The sequence below is a fragment of the Melanotaenia boesemani genome, chromosome 10 (genome assembly GCF_017639745.1).
Source record: "Melanotaenia boesemani isolate fMelBoe1 chromosome 10, fMelBoe1.pri, whole genome shotgun sequence".
In the NCBI taxonomy this organism is placed as follows: domain Eukaryota; kingdom Metazoa; phylum Chordata; class Actinopteri; order Atheriniformes; family Melanotaeniidae; genus Melanotaenia; species Melanotaenia boesemani.
In genome coordinates, this window is record NC_055691.1 from 2,619,432 (window position 1) to 2,640,068 (window position 20,637).

Sequence of the window (20,637 nt, forward strand, 5' to 3'; positions counted from 1 at the left end):
AAACCCCATCTTTCTCTTTATGGAAGTAGACCTGACCAATGAGCTGATGAGCGCAGCGAACGTTTATATCTGTCCTCCCCTCCATCCTCAGAACCTCCTCCCTATTTGGACAATATAACGACGACGTCTGTCCTGACTGCTCGGCTGACTGCAAGCTGTCCACAACAAAAAGTTGCTGCAGAATAAACAAGTGAAAAATAGAAAAAGCTGAAGGCTGAACAACACATGCGTCTGTAAATATGACCATGTTTAACCGTGTGAGGAACAGGGCTGGGGTCTGAGGCAGATTTCCACTAAGGAGGGGGGAAGTGGGAGCAGTGATGAAAGCTGAGGACACAGCAGGTGGGCGAGATTCTCAAAGGGCTCCTTCACGGCAAACTTAATAGATGCTTCAAAGACGCTGTTAACAGGCGGTCGGTAACATTCAGAGACCAGACAGAAACTTTCTCCATGAAGTTCAGATTGTTCGGGAGAAAAAAAAAGTTTTCTTCTGAATTCAACTGTCAGACTTAAAATAGTCACTTTATCAGGACCACCTTCTAGTACCGGGTTGGACCCCCTTTTTCCTCCAGAACTGGCTTAATTCTTGGTGTCATAGATTCAACGAGGTGGTGGAAACATTCCTCAGAGGTTTTTTCCATGTTGACATGACAGCATCACACAGTTGCTGCAGGTTTGTCGGCTGCATCCATGATGAGAATCTCCCGTTCCACCACATCCCAAAGCTGCTCTACTGGACTGAGATCTGGTGGCTGTGGAGGCCGTTGGAGTCCAGTGAACTCATCGTCATGTTTCATACTGTTTTAATACCAAACAATTGATTTGACACCCGGATCCAGATCAGAAGCATCTGCTTCTTTAATATTTCAACAGTACAAATCATATCAGACTTAAAAACATGACATGATAAATACATTTCTTCACATTTCTAAACATCATAGTCATTGAGAACATTCTGGGCCACTGAGAAATCACCTGAGAGAATGAGTTAAAAAACCGAGTAGGTTTGATATGACGACATTTTACAACCATCAATGACCCAAATCTGCTGATTCTTCATCTACTACAGCGTCTCCTCAACAAAAAACCAGCTATTGTAACTACTGAACAGCAATTATATCACAGCAAGAACTTCTCACAAATGCCACATGCATACATTTGCTTCAAATAAAACATCCAAAAATATTCAATGTTTTACAACATTTCAAGAGATTAAAGTCATACAAAGTGTGCAAACGTCACCACGTGGTCACGAGACGACTCCAAATGAAGGCACCATACCTGCACTCCCACAATTCAACGGTGCTGTACACCTTTAGATTAAAATAAGGAAACAGTCTGGTTTTCTCTGCAGAAGATCACAGCCGGCGTGGAGCAGCTGGACAGATTTACCGGCTTGTCTGTGTGAATAAACATTTTTAACCTCCGTTGTGGACGTTCTGAAGTCCTCATTGCAGCCTCCACAGTCCCAGTTTTCTTCCTCTACCCCATTACTGAACAATGACCCCCCAAAAATAAGGGAAAAAAGAAAGAAACAAAGCTGAAGATTGAATAAAGGTTGGCTTAAACCTTCACATGTTGACGGATCACGTCTCACTCAACTTGCTGGGATTATTTGGTGCATCAGCTTCAACCATTTCTCTTTTAAAATGACCAACGTCTTCTGATAAATATTTCCTGATCATCACTGAAATGTTAACATGCTGCAACAGTAAGATGGAGAAGGAAACTCAAGATGAAGCCATTAGTTTGGTTGTTATCTCAATGACTCTCTTGATATTAGCTGCTTGTTGGCGCTGACGTGATATCTGGAGGGTTTGAACCCAATCTGACCATGGTTTTCAGTACTGAACAATACTGTGTAAAAAATAAAAAAACACAGCAAAAACACTTTGCACTGTGGACAAACCTACGAGTATAAAAACCCTGAAGCTCTAATCAGTGGCACCAACAGTAATACTGAAGTGAGATGCACATCAGATAACTTGGCTGCAGTCTGAATGCCACGGCAGGAAAACCGAAGATGAGCTGCAGCTATGGACAAAATAAAACTAAATGACCAGGTTCGTGTCACCATTAACCACCTCTGGTTATAAGGGCGGGTTATTGTGTGGATTCAGCTGTAGGACAGGTAGCCAAACCAAGAGAAAGAAAAGTTATTCTTCTGAAAGCTGGCTGATTTAGATTATTTAAAACATGTTTGTAAGAAGAGAAAAGTTGGAACGTTGAACAAAATGTAAATGAAAACAGAATACAATGATCTCTAAATCTCATCAACCCTTTTTTTTATTGTCAATAGAACATATCAGCTGTTGAGAAAGCCATTTTACCATTTCATTGGAAATATGGGCTCATTTTTAATCTGATGGCACATCTGTAAAAGGTTGGAACAGGGCTGCAAAAGTAACTGGTGCAAATCAGAAACAACTGGAGGAGCATTTGACTGATTAATGTGTCTCATTGCAAAACTGTGAAGGCTTTAAAGATCCCCTGATCTACCGTGTATAAATGAAAAGATTCACATAATGAGAAGGAATCTCTGTAAAAGGTTGTAAAAATGATTCTCTACTGGAAACCACTGCATGGACTCAGGAAGACTTCCAGAAACCACTGTCTGTGAACACAGTTCACCCTGAAATCCATAAATGCAGGTTCAAGCTCTATCGTGCAAAGAAGAAGCCAGATGTGAACAGAATCCAGAAATACCGCCGTCTTCTCTAGACCAAAACTCATTTAAAATGTTCTGAGGCAATGTGGAAACTGTTCTGTGGTCAGATGGGAGGAAAATGTGAAATTCTTTCTGGAAAGCATGGACGGCGTGTCCTGCAGACTAAAGAGGAGAGGGAGCATCCAGCTTGTTATCAGTGAACAGGTGAAAAGCTGCATCTCTGATGGGATGGGGCTGCATTAGTGCCTATGGCGTGGGCAGCTTCCACATCTGTGAAGCTCCATCAATGCTGAAAAGTACATGGAGGTTTTAGAGCAACATCTGCTCCCATCCAGACAACGTCTCTTTCAGGGAAGGCCTTGCAGATTTCACAAGACAATGCTGAACCACATCCTGCATCCATCACAGCAGCATGGCTTCACAGGAAAAGAGTGCAGCTGCTGAACTGGTCTGCCTGCAGTCCAGATCTTTCACCAGTACACAATATCTGGAGCATCATGGAAGCAGAAATCCATCAATAAAGTTCCAGGACTGTAGAGCAGCTAGAATCCTGCATCAGACCGGAATGGGACAACATTCCTCTCCTAAAACTCCAGCAACTGGTCTCCTCACTTCCCAGATGTTTCCAGACATGTTAGAAGAAGAGATGCTACACCGTGATGAACATCACCCTGGAACTACTTTTTACACCGTGCTGAACATCACCCTGGAACTACTTTTTACACCGTGCTGAACATCACCCTGGAACTACTTTTTACACCATGCTGAACATCACCCTGGAACTACTTTTTACACCGTGCTGAACATCACCCTGGAACTACTTTTTACACCAAGCTGAACATCACCCTGGAACTACTTTTTACACCATGCCGAACATCACCCTGGAACTACTTTTTACACCCTGCCGAACATCACCCTGGAACTCCTTTTTACACCGTGCCGAACATCACCCTGGAACTCCTTTTTACACCGTGCCGAACATCACCCTGGAACTACTTTTTACACCGTGCCGAACATCATCCTGGAACTACTTTTTACACCGTGCCGAACATCATCCTGGAACTACTTTTTACACCGTGCCGAACATCATCCTGGAACTACTTTTTACACCGTGTCGAACATCATCCTGGAACTACTTTTTACACCGTGCCGAACATCATCCTGGAACTACTTTTTACACCATGCCGAACATCATCCTGGAACTACTTTTTACACCGTGCCGAACATCATCCTGGAACTACTTTTTACATCGTGCTGAACATCACCCTGGAACTACTTTTTACACCGTGCCGAACATCATCCTGGAACTACTTTTTACACCGTGCCGAACATCATCCTGGAACTACTTTTTACACCGTGCTGAACATCATCCTGGAACTACTTTTTACATCATGCTGAACATCATCCTGGAACTACTTTTTACACCATGCTGAACATCACCCTGGAACTACTTTTTACATCATGCTGAACATCACCCTGGAACTACTTTTTACATCATGCAGAACATCACCCTGGAACTACTTTTTACACCATGCAGAACATCATCCTGGAACTACTTTTTACACCATGCCGAACATCATCCTGGAACTACTTTTTACATCATGCTGAACATCATCCTGGAACTACTTTTTACATCATGCTGAACATCATCCTGGAACTACTTTTTACACCGTGCTGAACATCATCCTGGAACTACTTTTTACACCGTGCTGAACATCATCCTGGAACTACTTTTTACACCATGCTGAACATCATCCTGGAACTACTTTTTACATCATGCTGAACATCACCCTGGAACTACTTTTTACATCATGCTGAACATCACCCTGGAACTACTTTTTACATCATGCTGAACATCACCCTGGAACTACTTTTTACACCATGCTGAACATCATCCTGGAACTACTTTTTACACTGTGCTGAACATCACCCTGGAACTACTTTTTACACCATGCTGAACATCATCCTGGAACTACTTTTTACGCCGTGCCGAACATCACCCTGGAACTACTTTTTACAGAAGTGTTGCTGCCATCAGATTCGCAATCAGCTCATATTTTCCATGAAATGATCAAATTTCTCAATTTCAACATTTGATGTTGTTTACGTTCTACTGGAAATAAAATATGGCTTGATGGGATCTGGAAATCATTGTATTGTTTTATTTATATTTCACACAGAAACCAACATTTTTGGATTTAAGACTGTAAACAGATCAACATAAACCGTCTCATTTCATCACGTTACCAAACTGCTGGATTTGATCAGATTTGGGAAACCATCAGACTGCTCGTGTCGTTCCTCGGCTGCATGTCCAGCCTCACTGGTTCCCAACCTCAGGTCTGCACCCCCTCAAGGGTTTGAGGACTCACTGCATTAAACCTCGAACATTAAAAAATCCAGAAAGATCCACTGGATTACCACCCATCTGTGTAAGGATGGACTGCATCACTGGACTGCTACAGAGCTGTGTTGGGTGATGCGTGGGCTAATGCTGGTGTGTTTTATATAACAGCTACCAATAAAAAAAAATAATAAATAAAAATCAAAGAGGGGGGGTAACTGATGAACAAGCACAGCTATGGCTTTGCTTTCAGAGATGAGGACTCCTCAGGGACACATTCAATTTTTACAGCAACACGAACCATCAGCTGCAGAACAGGGTTAACACCATAACACAGGATCAGGAATCTGTACGTACCAAACACGCCCCAGAATGATTTTTAGTCTGGTTTTACTGGTGTTGATGGATGATTAAAGAATCCTGAGTGATGGAGGAATACCTTGGCTTGGATGGATAACAGACTACAGCAGCTTTAACAGTTAAACATCCCACCTGACATCTCGCTCCTAGACAGTAGTGATGTCACAATGAATTCATTTTATTTCACAATCAATCACAGTATTAAACACTACGATTAATCCTAAAGCTTATAAAGATCATAAATATCATGACTGTCCATAAAGGATCATGTCTGAACCGTATCATCAGATCAGGAAGGAAAGCACAGTTAAAACCTCTGTGTTTGTTTTCCTTCCATGTTAGAGTGGGAAAGTGTGATTAGAAAGTTTTATCTTGAGTATTCCTTTGGTAAATATGTGAAGATGCAGAGGGGGGTAAAAGTAAAGCAGGTTGGGAACCACTGCTGCATCAGACTTTCTGTGCTTCTAAACATTTGGCTGCAGCCTTTTTTTCCCCAGGTTATCCTGTGTGAGACATTTCTCTGTGCATCAGGACAGCTGTCCTCTGTCCAGGTTTCTGATCTAAACTGGCAGCAGCATCAACGTTATGTGCTCTGAAAGATACCACCCCCCCCCCCCATGTTAGTGCAGCTGATCTAAAGACAAACATCCTACGCTGCACTGGTGTGACATCAATAATCTCCTGAGATCACCCACTAGAAACTCCCGATATTAAAAAAACAACACAAATGCGTGGCACAGAACTGAAGCAGGATTAGATCCACTACACATCCAACACTACAACACAGCTATCAACACGGTGATCACGCTGCAGGTGAGTCTATTGCGTCTGCTAAGTAGTGAAGATGGAAATTACAGCCAATCACATTTACAGGTCAGGGAAAAAAAACATTAAAAAAAAACAAGTCCTCAGATTAATAATTCTTACACCAGGGAAGTGGAAAACATCCAGCAGACCCGTCTGCAGGGAGGAGCACAGCTGCCCTTGGTTTGTCTTTAATCTGATGTGACTGAGCAGCAGCCAAGCATTCTGGGAGTTGGAGTCAGGTCCAAGCCACTTTGCGTGAGATGGCCTGCTTGAAGCACTCTGGGTCCACGTTGCCACCGGGCCGCAGCGCCCTCTCCAGGCTCACCAGCACGTTCTGGTGGCACTCTCTGATGTTGACCGGGTACTTGGCCCTCAGCAGCTCGTAGGCGGCGATCAGCCTCATGTTCTGCTTCACCATCAGGTACTGGATGACGCACGTCGGCGCCAGAGAGAAGCCGTCCCGACAGTGGACGAGGACGCGCTTCCTCTTCTCGGTGGAGGCATTGATGCACTCGTTGATGTCCTCAAAGCAGCGGTGCTTCAGCGCCGGGCCGTCGCCCAAAGCATCTGGCACGTCTCTGATGTCAACTTTAAGGCGGGACCAGCTGTGGCGGGCACCGCGGGAGCAGGTGCAGGGTATGAGGCTAAGGGAGGGGCCCGGCTCCCCCGACACACTGCTCATGTCAATGATGCTGTCGATGTTGTTGCGGCACAGCGTACGGCCGTTGTACGCCGCGTTCAGGTTACCCACGTAGATGTAATCCGTCACCTTGGAAATGACTGGTTCAGAGTACTGAAAGTGTTCGGGACCACCTGCTTTGGGCTCGGCTGTATCGGGGCCCCTAGCTCCGGCTGGCCCCGTGGCAGCTCTCCTACTGTAGTTCCGCAGCTTCTTGGAGCCGGAACGGGATGGAGGGTTGGAGTCGGACTCGGAGCTGCTGTTCCAGGGTGGGGAGAAGAGGGAGAAGCGGCTGGAGGACTTGCTCTTGCTGAGGAGCTCCACGGGGCTGGACAGGCCCGAGCTGGACGCTGTGGTGGAGGCCGAAGCACAGAACAGGGATGCTCGCTCCAGAGAACCGGTGCTGCTGGCAGCACCGGCACTGTGAGCCTGCTCCATCTGTAACAACATAACACACAACTCTTATTGTTTAGGTAGCATTGGTAATGTTAGTTGGCCAGTGTAAGTTTGTGAGTTAACTTCCTGGGTGCCCTGCACTCACATCAAAAACATTTCACAGGCTGTTTTAGACATGAGATAAGCAACATCAACATTATCATCAGCCTGAGAAAAGAAACATTTACTAAAAAAACACCTTTTAGACTCAAGTTTCTAAAAGATGAGAGCAGCTGACTGATTACATTTACTGAACAGTCAGTGGTACTTGCAAGAACTCTGATTAGCATTTTAAAAAGCACTCAGCAGCAATAATAACTGGCTTAAGAAAAACACTTTTTATACAGAGGTGTATGGTAGTGATGGCAAATACTGCGGTGAGGTATTTGCGTGAAGCACGTATCAGGGCTTGTGTCGTTTCAGAAGAGCGACGTCATTGATTACGTCCAAAGCTTCCCTGCCTGGCTGTACCATGCGAACGAGTGTTATCAAAGGTTCAAGAATCTTCACCATCATCTCCCTGATCTCCCATTTGCAAGAAGTGACACAGAACACAAATATTACTCGTCATGCCATTATTATAACGTATGACGCTACACAACAATACAACTGTGTCCAGCCCAGAGAAAAATCTGTTCATGACACCAGTGAAATCCATAAACTTGTTCATTTACGTACAAACATTACAGCTCAAGTGATTAGAGTGCTGGCCTATAAATACAGACGTCACAGGTTCAAGTCCCAAAGAGTTTTTTTCTTGGCAATTTCTCATTGTGAATGAATATTGATCTAATTTAATATTCTAATTAAATACTAGAAAATACACCATACTGAGAGACGCTAATTCTATGGTCACATTTTTTGTCAGACAGCATTTACAGACTAAATGCAGTGTGTCACGGTGCACGTCTAAGCCGCCTGTTTTACACACTTTGGCCAGCAGGTGCACATAAAATTCGAGAAATGAACCATTTTCTAAACCAATTTGCTGGAAAGCTTAAATGCTTCATAAGCCATGATCTGGCCATCACTAGAGTAGGGCATCTGCATTCATTTAGGAAAAAAGGCTGTAATAATAATAAAAACAATAACAACAACACTTTTTTTTAAATTACTAACAAGATTTTTAAAAAAAAGAAATTCAGATTTTTTTCCCAGATAATGTTCTCTGCACCCTCATTCTACACATCAGTGTGATCACACACTTGTGGCATTCATGGATCAGTTGTTTGTTTAGAAAAAACAAGGTTCTTGGATCAATCCAACCTTCTTCTAGTCCCTACAGGAACTGCAATTTGTTTACTTTTACTTCATCAAACAGAGATAATGTAAACGTGACCAGTAACTCGCAATGTTACAGTCACAGCCTTCAACCCAAATCCAGCTCATCCTCCAGCATTTTACACATCACAGTTTTTTTTTTCAATCGCAAAAACTTTAATGTAACATTAAGGAAGATACAACAGATAGAAAGCAACAACTGAACATATAAAAGTCTAAAACATGTAAAAAAAACATTAACAAGAAGCTCCTCGAAGAAGCCAACTCAGGTTCGAAATACACTTATTTTAATAAAAAATGTTAGAAGATCATAAATAAGTTTAAATAGATTTCTGGTGCTCTCACAAGTAAAGAAATCTTAAAACTTTTGTCACAACTTTTCACAAAAGCTGCTGCAACAATCTGGCTTTTTATGCCACAAGACTCACGGAAAAACACCACAAAGTCCTGGAGGGACTGCATGATAGTGACAATAACAGTGTTAAAGACACGGGATCATTCGTAATTTCAACAGATGGAAAAAGACAACTTCAAATCAACTCTCAATCACACTGTTCACTGAATGATCAGCTTAAGTCTCTAATAACCCACAACTGGTCAACCATCAGTGTATCTGGAACTGAGTTTGTTCCTTTAACAGGATTAAAATCGCAGAACAAGAGTTAAAAATAGTCTAATGTTCATTTAACATACCAGCCTATAGAAACTGACCTTTAACCGCTGACGACACCATAAAAACAACTGTTCTGTGGTCATCAGCGTCTCAACGTGATGTTTGCTTCAGGTTCTCTCCTGACAACAACAGGTGTGTGTGTGTGTGTGTGATGAAAGTACCTGAGCTTTGAGGTTGTTCTTCCATTCCTGCGTCTCAAGAGCTTTGAAGCGGCCGCTGCTGTCGGAGGAGACAGACACACAGAGGGGCCGGTGGGCTCTGGGAGGGAGCTGGGGGGTGAGGGCCACAGGAACCGGCCTGGCATTGACATGTTCGCTCCTACTCATCATTAGATTTGGACAAGAACCTAAAAAACACAAAACACATACAAGCACGTGGCATTTACAGCAACCCCGGTTCAGTGTTACTGTATGCCGACTGAAAGCTTGAAATTTATTCATGCAGATGTCAGTCATTTTTTAAAGCAAATCTTCATGTTACAGTTTCAACTGAAACGTAAAGTTTTGCAGCTTTGAATGAAGATACAAGCTGGGGTTATTCAAACGGATCATTATGAGGCATCTCACTTTCTTTAGAAAACTGAGAGCTACAATGTGAGTGAATACAACTAAATTTAAACACATAGCAAGCAGAGAAGCTAAATATAATGAGTAATAAATAAATGACTTGAGTTCATCAGATCCTGCAGCATAGTCACCAGAAAAGACGTACCAGTACATTCTGAACGGGACTGAATCTGCAGTGTGTTCTGGGTGTTCAGTAGGTGGTGAAGAGTTGTCACTATGCCTGTAGAGGAGAGGTCACTTTCAGGAGAAACTTCATCACAGACGTGGGGGATGATCATCACTCTAAACAAAGTCTTACCGAGTCGTCCATTCTGCTTGTAAAGCACCTTTTGATCCAGCAGTTGGTGTGCAGTCAGCTCTTCGGCCCACTCCGCCTCAGCGTCCATGTTCCGCCTCCTGCTGACAGAGGCACATTACCCACGATCAGGCGGCCCGTCATCTCTGGCAGACCGTGCAGCACTTCAGCGCCATCGGACAAACATGACTTAAGCTGTTCGCTGCATGGACTAACTAGCGTCAGCAGCTAGCTTAGCCGCTAAGTGCGAAGTTAACCCAGCGGACAGCTAGTTAGCTGACCTTGAATCATGTTCAACTACAAGAGGCTCTAACCTAAACGCTCCGGAGGAAGGTCGATTTTAAACTAAAGCATACAGGCAAGAATGAGCGAAGCGGTTTATCAATGACAGCGGTCAACCAGCGAAACCGCAGCTGGAGCGCAGCGAGCTAACCGCAGCTGATTAGCTCGTTAACGGGCGGATGGATGGAGTCAACTGCGCCAACAGCAGCAGTTAAAGCGGCGGCATGTCGCGGCTGTCCGCTGGCTCATGCTCGGGCTACTGTTACTGTCAGAACCCGCGGTGGGATCATCCACACGGAGGTCCAGAGACCTCCTTGCTGGGTGAACACCAGCTCCTCCAGCCCAGCAGCATCAGTACCGTGCGCGCGAGCCCGAACTCCTACCACAGCACGCGCGTTGAAATGCGGCTTGTGAAGGAGACACATTTTACCCTGAACCTGGTCTTACAGGAAACATAGCCTCTAACACCTACAAAACTCAAAACCTAAATAAATGGTTAGTTTTTCAGAGATCAGCATCATTGAAAGGTCCTGAATTAAAGCTGGACACGAGCAGGGGTTTGGTTTCTGTTCCTCCCGGTGGCAGGACGAGTCCGTCGGCCAATTAATTAAAGATAAGTGTTTTATTTTTCTAATACTGACGATTTTCTAATGCTAGAACATTATTACACTTCATACTATTTTTTATTGTTGTTGTTATTATTATTATTTGTCTATTTAAAAAGTAAATATAAAACAGAAGACAGCAGCTTTTTCTTAAGTTAACCAAGTGTCACATGATAACTAGCTTTGTTTTCTTAAACTTGTGGAAGCTACTTTTCTGTCTGTGATTGGTTATGGTGATATATTGTGCATGCATGCTGCATTCTCAATCTTGTGTCATGTTGATTCAGTGTACCATGCTTCACTACGATTCATTACAAACTCCAAGTCCTTCACTCATCACTGCATTCTTTATGATTTAGTTGGTTGGATATCTCTCAAAATTCGTAGACAACAGCATTGGAATATTTTCATTTACAAAACAATACTTGGCAAACTTCCACCTCTGTAACCTCCTCTCTGTTTACCCATCAGTTACGCTCCTCGAAGTGGTTACTTCTTTAAAAACTGTATTCTCCTTTTCAGCACCTTGGGGATGAAATAATCTACAGAACGAGCTTAAACACTTATGTCCATAAATGCATTTAAAGCCTCCATAAAGAATGTGGTGATGGAGACTTGTGCTTGTTTTTCTTGAGATGTTTTTATGACTATGTACTTGTTGTTTTATTGTGAAAATGTAAATTGTTATAATATGTATGCTGCATTTACTCTGTGGTTTGGCTGCTATCTTGGCCAGGTCTCTCTTGAAAAATAGATTTTGAATCTCAGTGGGACCTCCTGGTTAAATAAAGGTTAAATAAAATAAATCAATAAATTAAGACTGTTTTCTTGAGATCAATGTGGGCTTGAAAAGGACCAATGAGAACATTAATTGCTGCAGATGGTCAGAGTTTATAACTGTAAGTTAAGGTTGAAGTATTTTGTACAGAAGCCCAAAGCGTTCATGTTTGAGAAGTTTTTCTTTTTCTAAACATAATTTGATCAAGATGGAGATAACTCCTTATGGAGATATCTCATCTCAAGATAACTAAATAATTTGTCATTATCTCAAGATAAGTTTATATTTTTAAAAACTGATTACTCTGTGATATCAAGAAAACAAAGTTTGTTATCTTGTGATAATCGGTTACAATAGGTTATATTCTCAAGAAAAAGGCATGTTTGTCAAGATAATTTAACTTATGTGAAAATGAGCTTAATTATCTCATGATAATGGCATCAAAAGTAAATCATTTCAGAAATAGCTGCCTTGAGTTTCCATATATATTAATTTAATTGTAGTTAAACAAGTGAACTTCCCTGAAAAGAAAAAAAATTCTGATACTTTGTGACCATTTTTGTTACAATATAAGAAATAAACTCTTTATCTTATGATTAACCTGTTAAATTTTAGGGCTTGAGGTGTGGTTTGCCTGAACAGACCTACCCAAGTTAAATCAATAATGACTCTACAATTATCAGGTCAATATGTAATATTGGTATTAATGTGTAGCTAAGACCTCACAGAATACAACCCCAGTATCAGAAACATTGTGAATGTTCACATGCCTGAGCAAATTGTAATAAGCCAAAGAGAAAAATTACACTTTTATCCTCGCCTAATTGTTTCTTTAGTTCACACAGTGGAAAACATCATGATAGAAATTATGCTATGCACAAAGATGTCACTGCATGCATTCAGCAATGCCGTGACTACAACTGTTCCAAGTTACATGAGAACAGCACAAAGCACATAGACTTTATGAAGGTTTTAGTGTGGATAGAACCACGTAGACTCTACATCCGGCCAAGTCGATAACAGAACTGTGCCAAAGTATGCCACATAGGTATTTTATTTATTGGAAGGGAAGACAATACTTGATAGCGCTGCAATAGTTTAGATTCAGATTTGTTTGATTAATTTTAAAGATGTTAAAAAGAAAGAACGTAATGATGTAATGTATATTTGTTATGTGGGCCTAATAATTAATATAATAATTGTATCTGTGGGGAAGGAAGAAGAATAAATACTCATAACAGTATAACAGTGATAAAAAACCCACCAGCATGCTTGCTTATTTTTATCATTAGCAAGAAATCATATAATTGGTCATTTGACTCCATGTCCATACAGAAATAATTCATTCTTATTAAATTAGAATGAATCCAAACATTTTGCTTTGAAACAGTTATGGAAAGCTTCAAATGTTTGTTTTCACTGAAAGCAAAGTCTGCATCAGTCTAAGGTTTGGTGGTTAATTCATGCAGCAGAGTGTCAGTTTCAACCTGTAGTGAGAAGAAAACCAGTCTAATCACTTTCCACAAACAAATCATGCATGAGTTTCTGCATGGAGACAAAACAGAGCCCAACAAAGATGTAACAGCTGCAATGTGAAAAAAGTAGACATTCATATAAAAAAAGTCAATATAATTAAAATACAAACAGAAAACATCACACAGTGTATCTTTACACCAGCTGTTAACTAATTTACTCACGGCATGTGTGTGTTTGGAGAGGAGCCGTTTGTCGATGTTTCTTGTTGTGTTAGCAGCAGCAGCTGTGCCTAAAAACAAAAATCTCTGCGCTGATCTGAAGTCAGATTGTTTCCTTTGCTGCTTCTCCTTCTTCTTCTCGTGTTTTAATTGGATGGCCGGGCCTCAAGGTCTCCTGGTAACCCATCAAACTGCTGATGTCACAGCTCTCCATAATGAAGTGTGAGTGTGTCTAGCTGTCTCTCAGTAACAGGGGGGGAAATTCACGGGGCAAAAGCCTGACAGTGAAGCCTGACGTCTGCAATGATGTGATATAAGGTGATCAGAAAGCACTCCGCTTCTCTGGTTTACTCAATTTCCTTTATCCTTTAAAATATCCTTTTCAGCTTAACAATATGAGTTGTTTCATCTTAAAGACATAAGTAGACTGTTGAAATTGTTTTTTTTAAAAAAAGAAAAGCTTTGCAGCTGGTTGCCTTTTTTAAGTTCTCTCTACTTTTTTAATAACGTTTTACAGTATATATTAGAACCTGGACCTGCACTCTGATTGTGTTTTCACTCCTTAGTATTTTCAGTCCCTCCAGGAAATGGCTGCAGTTTTTTTTTTGTTTTTTTTTGTTTGTTTGTTTGTTTGTTTGTTTGTTTGGGGTTTTTTGTATTTTGATTGTTGTGACTTAAAATACCATATTCTTTTCTCTTTTTTAAGTTGAGACAAATGTGTTTTCCTTTGCTTTTCTTTGCAAACACTTTAAAGGGACAATATGCATAAATTTATCATTCTAGAATGAAGGAATTAAAAACCGTTGCTATGTGAAGAACTAGAGGTGTAATCTCATCTGGAGTAAAGCGTGACCTCACACACCGTCTCTGTGTTGATCTCCAGCCCCATGTTTACCAGCCAGAAAGCTACAGAGGCTACAATCTGACTCTCTTCTCCTGGACAGTAAGAAACAACGTTATAAATTAATTTGACGTGCTCCACAAAATGGTGATATTGTTTTGTTTTTGGGTTGCATTCGTAGGCCAGGCGAGTTGGGGTGGAGCAAGAGGTAGACAGCGAACAAAAGCAAACCTTGTGGTGAAAAAATTTAGCTTTTTCTGCCTTTAAATTTATTTCTTTTTAATAATTATAATTTTCCAACACTCTTTATTAAAATAAGCATATTCAGAGAATATTTCACCATTCAGCAGAATTTTCATTAAGCTGCAACTTAATGTTCAGATAGCACAAGAAAAAAGGAAAGACAAAAACGTAATTCTTACAGTTTGTACTGTTTGGTTGATGTCAGACATCTAAGTATGACCCAAATTTCAATGTCTTGCTTTGGGCTGAACAAAGGCTTTGATGGCCTGATTTAGCCATAAAAACAACTTTGATAATAAAGATGATAGATGGCTTGGATTTGAGTGAGAAAATGACCCATGGGATCATTCTGAGGAAGAAGCCAGTCTCAGTTTTAACAACAAACAGTGAAAAACAACCTCTTTCACTGTTAAAAGGAAAAGGACATGAGACGCTGAGCAGCTCCACTTGTTGACCTGCTGCACAGAAGCTGGATGGAGTCTCCATTCAAGCTCCTGTCACACCCACCTTGGTGACCAATTATTTTTTATTTTATTTTATTTTTTTAAGGGAAAAAGTCCTTAAATTCAAACCTGATTACACTAAAGTATCTGAATACTGAAAAAAAGTAAACAAACAAAAAATGCCTAATCTGCACCAGAAAAAGAAAAGATGCTGGATTTGAGTCCCAGCCTGTGAGCTGTGTGGTGTAAACATGAACATCATCTTCTCAGATAAAGTGAGAGGTGTGATGGAAAATTCTGCGTGACTGTGAAGCTTTGGTTGGAGGGACATTTGAATTTCAAAGAGACTCTTAAAGCTCGTTTAGCTCATTGCGGTCAGGTCTGATGAACCTTCACTGACCTACAGCTGCTGGGAAATCCTCCTTCTTACGCTTCACATCTGGTGTTAACGTCCATCCTGAACGTTCCCAGTCTGACAGTGAAAACGGAAAGTTCAACAGTTATTATCTTTTTTTATGATCAAATCAGGAATTTATGACAACAATATTATCATCATCAGGAAAAGATGGACTTTTCATATCATTCAAATCTGAAACTTTGAATACAACAGATGTGTTAAATAGGAGTTACCGTGGTGATCACATCAAAGAGAAGCGGCTTCGTAATGATAAATAATTATTCAGTATTAAAACTGGATGGATGGATGGATGGACAAAAAATGAATGAATGGATGAATGAATGAATGAATGAATGAATGAATGAATGAATAAATAAATAAATGAATGAATGAATGAATAAATAAATAAATGAATGAAAGAATGAATGAAAGAATGAATGAATGATTGAAAGAATGAATGCATGAATGAATGAATGAATGAATGAATGAATGAATGAATGAATGAATAAATAAATAAATAAATGAATGAATAAATAAATGAATAAATGAATAAATGAATGAAAGAATGAAAGAATGAATGAATGAATAAATGAATGAATGAATGAATGAATGAATGAATGAATGAATGAATGAATGAATGAAATGAATGAATGAATGAAAGAATGAATGAATGAAAGAATGAATGAATGCATACCTACCTTTAGTGCTGGTGTCAGATAGATTTGATAATCCTCTTCAGGTGCCCATGAGGGGGATTTTGTGAGCAGGAAATCCTTTTACAGCATTGATGTTCAGGTGAACGTGACTTTTTGATGTTTTGTCTATGGATGAACGCTGTACATGGCTTGTGATGTGCATTGATTAGTTTAACAGTCTGTATCGGTGTTTCTCAGTCCTGGTCCTCAGGGACCACGGCCCTGCATGTTGTAGTTCTTAGCAACCGCAGCACACCTGATGCAGATCATTTGAATTGCTTGTCAAGTTCTATGAAACACGGGTCTTCATCTTAATGTTTCAGATAGTCTGCTAATCTGACTGGCTAATCAACAATGTGGCAAACTGGCCAGTGGGTATAGATTTTCCCCTATGATGTGTGTGCTGTTTACTGTGTGTATACAGGCCTGCAGAGAGGCTACTGCAGCCATTCATTTCTCTGGTAATTGGATCTGTATGTATGTGTATGGATCTGTCCTGATTTGTTTCAGTGTGCAGACATGAGTGGTGTATTATACAGACCTTTGTTGATGTTGATCTATTCTTGTGTTGTATAATATGCTTTGATGTCTTGCTTTCTATATCTTGTAGAACAGCCTCTTTTAAACTGACCCCACAGGGGGGTCCCAAGATAATTTCAGGGGGTCGCCAGATCAACACGTTAATGCAAAGAGATTAATCTATAGCATTAATGCTTTATTTTTTTATGGTGTTAACACATTTGGCTTTATCTCAGCAAAAGAAGCAGACTTTGGGCATGTAGCTGCTTTTTAACAGAGGTGAACAGAATCCACCCCAAAATACTTTATCCTCCTCACTAATTAAGATTCTGGCCGTTTTCAAGCCTTACATTTTAAGCATGGCTGCAGGATGACCCATTTGATACACATCCCTTAATTAACCACTCAGTTTTCAAAGGTGTCATCCCAAACACCAACAAATGTTACCTTGGGTGTTGTAGAGCACTGTGTGACTTCAGTTTTAACGGCGCTCATGGTGTAGTTGTTTTGATTTATCCTTATTTGATAGAGCAACATCATGTTACTGTTTATTTATATTGGAAATGTATTTTAAAATGAAGTCTATGGGAAAGTGTAAAGTATCTAATGTATGCTAAATCATCTAATATTTATCTAAAATGATTTTAATAAATGGTCACAAGTGTTTAAATAATGACACTGGGTCTAGTTGAGTGTAATAACAATGTGGAGCAGGCAGTGGAATAAATATTGGTTTCCATTTGTGTTGACTGTAACAAAGGATGGCATTAAATAGATCCTGGAACTTACCAAAGGAGCAGGCTAGCTCCACAGAAAAATCTCCATGGTAACTTATGATATCACACTTTCCACTATCCCGCCTTATCTACGGGATCACGTATGAGTTGAACCAGGACAACCAGCTTATCCCACTTAATCCCTTATCTTGGTTTTCTGAAATTGCCCCAGATATAACATTCTGTGAACAGACTGTGAGCTTTTGCTTACATGGAGCGCTTTTGATCTGATCGAACATCCAATAAGAATAAAAATGTGTCACCTAGGCGGATCTCATTAGCCTCGATCAGAAAGAATTTAATACCATTTAATATTTTCCAGTTGGGTCAGCAGGATAAAATCTCCATGTCTACACTCATTCCAACCTTTCTGTGGTGCACGTTGTATCTGGGCATGCTTGAACCACATGGGGGTTGGGTAACATAACGAGTTTCTGGGAAAACTTGAAAAATGGCAGCAGCAAAACAGAACTTTTTCTTTAGAAGCTGAAGAGTTAAGGATTATTGAGCATTTTGACAATCAAAAGATTTAAATAAGAAAGAAATTCTTTATCTTCTTCCAAATTAGTACACATTAGGCATTAAATGCGTTAGAGAGTATTAAATTTTTCCATCACATAACTGGACAGATGTCTTTATCCAAGTAAAAACACATGAGCTGGAATCTCTGACCAGACTGATTTTACTTGGATAGATGAGATGTTTGACCATGTAAACGTAGCTATTCACTGTGACCGGGAAGAAGATATGTTTTTCTTTACTCTAATTTCGCTCCACAGTTTTAAATTTGTAACAGTCGCTTCGTGCCCACCTGAAACAGCATTCTTTCTTAATTTTTCCTCTAGTTCAGGATTAATGTTGCAATAATAAACTGGATGTGCAGTAAACTTTGTTGCAGGGGAACATTTACAGTCAGATTTAGAAAGATTCCAGCTTCTAGGGGTCATTGTCTTGGTATATGAAGATGTGCCACCTGATGGATTTCCAGGTATTCTTGAAGAATTTGAAGACACTATTTCTCTCCTCCACGCAGCTAAAACAAAATATTTGAGCTTCAGGTGCTGATGGAGTAAAAATCAAATGAAGCTCTCGGTTCTCTCTGGGTTTGTCATTGCAGCTCTCAGGACCAGTTTAATGAAGATCGTCTCTGGAGGCCTGAGGCAGCAGGAAAAGTCACTTGACAAACTCAGCTTGATTGATCTGGTTCATGTTGTTAGCCTTGTGTCGAGGGAGCCCGGGTGCTCTGTGTTGAACTGTAGTCTGCTGCTGATTAGGCATCACCTGGGGCCGGTTGTTCAAACGTAATCCAATCGGATTTCGGTTATCAGATAGGATCAAATCTTGAAAATGGGTTGTTCAAAAGGGAAATCCGGATTCCGAAATCCACTTGGATCACGTAATCCAATCCTGGTTGTTATCCGGATAAAACCCTCAGTTTGGGTTGTTCAAAACTTTTGAGCAGAATCCGGATAACTTTGATCCAAAAAAACAGGACTATCCTGATCCCAACAGAGGGCAGGATTCCAAGGTGGATTTCAGGAAGAAACTGTGGTACAACCTAACAGCTGATCAAATAACAGAACTTTTTATTCAGTGCATATGCTTATATTTGTATTTTGCACCTGACTGATAAAGAGGTTAACATAGGGACAGGCTCCCATTAAGCCTTTCAGGGTAGTAAAATCAAACAGTAAGAAATAAAAGTAAAAATAAAAACATGACATTATCGTGTCCCCACCGAATAAACCCCCAAACAAATCCAATAACAAACACAAATAAAATATCCAATTCTTGTTATTCATCACTGCATAATCAGTAAAGAACCTGTCAAAAAAGTACATTTCTAACAACTGCATCCGAAGATTGACACTGGTCATCCTTCAGTTTACAAATCCTCCTGTGCCAGCCGCCTCTCACTTTCTATCCACCAAATCATGCAGCGACACAACTTCCTTCTTTACTGATACAATATTGAACAACAGAAAAGCATTTATTTCCTCTAATACAGGGTTTCTCAGTGGGGGCAGTTCAGAGACTGTCAGGGGACGCTGGGAGCATTATTCTTAAAAGGGGGGTGTTGACCTGTTCTTAGGCGGCATTGGTTGTTGTTCGACGTTGATGATTGACATTTTTATCGATTAATCAGTCAGGAGAAATAAGGGCTAATTCCCAAATTCACCTAAAAAACACCAATGACAATCTAAAAAGAAATGAATCCAAAGATAATATGTTCTAAAAAGATGGCACGCTCAATCCTAAAAAAACTTTTCTTTATGTAAGTACCCTGAACCTTTGGGCGTCATTTCCAGCTATCAGAGTCAAAGCAGTAGCATCATTTTTCACCTGGAATATAAGGTCTGACCACAAAACAGAAAAAGGACTACAGACTTCACACAGCTCTCTGGGTCCAGGATCAAACCAGCAACCCTTGGGCTACAGGACAACCACTCTACCCACTGAGCCATGCTGCCCCCACATAGATTGTTTGGATTCAGGCAGGTCCTCTGGAGCGCAGGCCACCTGGTGGAGGAGACATCGGAGGCCTATTGATTGATTGATGCGTCAGCTACGTAATAGTGTGATGTCATAATGTGACGTCATAGCATGACGTCATAGCAGCGCAACACCTTCCTTGAATTATGGTGAAGAGGAGAAGGATGCAGAAATAAAGGAGGGGAATGGTGGGCATCCAGCATTTTGTGTTCTTGGCATGTGGCTTTAAACAACAAAAACCTTCTAGTTGTTTAAACATGGAACTGTTCCTGCTTTGTTCTTAATGCTGAGTCGCGCATGAAGTAATGATTCCTGCGACCAATCAATGGACTGCAGTTTGACAAGCTTTGTTAGGTTGGAGCGCTAATATTGGGATCCCAACTGAAGGGTCCCATAAACTGATGCCTTGATCAGATATTTTGGCAACATTCCCTGTTTTTTTCTGTGGAAACACACAAAAAAAGAAAATAAAATAAAGATGACGAGCTTGATAAGACATATGTCATTTTCAGACAGCCATTTTCAGGTGTGGTTATCATGGTTATGTTTGGTACATTGTGTTCTAATTCTTTATTATCCTATTACCTCCTATAGATAGTAGAGGCAGCGCAGTCTTTATTTCAACATAATTATATGAGTAAACACACTCAATACATATTTTAAGATCTTCTCAGAGGGTCAAATGTTTAATATTAGAAGAAAATTACTAATACATGTAACATTTTATCTAAATCTATTAATTATATAGAGAAATATCATTGAT

General features: G+C 40.5%; 1 protein-coding gene across 1 annotated transcript; it reads right to left on the bottom strand.

Annotated features, from left to right (window-relative positions):
* Positions 1 to 5,516: 5,516 nt before the first annotated feature.
* LOC121647967 lies at positions 5,517 to 10,746 on the bottom strand. Its single transcript, XM_041997822.1, has 5 exons — positions 10,390 to 10,746; positions 10,112 to 10,209; positions 9,959 to 10,033; positions 9,409 to 9,593; positions 5,517 to 7,296 (listed from the first exon to the last, which is right to left on the bottom strand). The coding sequence occupies exons 2-5, from the start codon at positions 10,197 to 10,199 to the stop codon at positions 6,415 to 6,417; spliced, it is 1,230 nt and encodes a 409-aa protein (XP_041853756.1). The 5' UTR covers positions 10,200 to 10,209; positions 10,390 to 10,746; the 3' UTR covers positions 5,517 to 6,414.
* Positions 10,747 to 20,637: the final 9,891 nt, after the last annotated feature.

Excerpts from the sequence above, each read along its gene's own strand:
- LOC121647967 (XM_041997822.1), bottom strand. The coding sequence starts at position 10,199 with ATGGACGCTGAGGCGGAGTGGGCCGAAGAGCTGACTGCACACCAACTG. Across the intron at positions 10,034-10,111 it reads CAAGCAGAATGGACGACTCG|GCATAGTGACAACTCTTCAC; the intron begins GTAAGACTTTGT and ends TCTCCTCTACAG. Across the intron at positions 9,594-9,958 it reads GTCCCGTTCAGAATGTACTG|GTTCTTGTCCAAATCTAATG; the intron begins GTACGTCTTTTC and ends TGTGTTTTTTAG.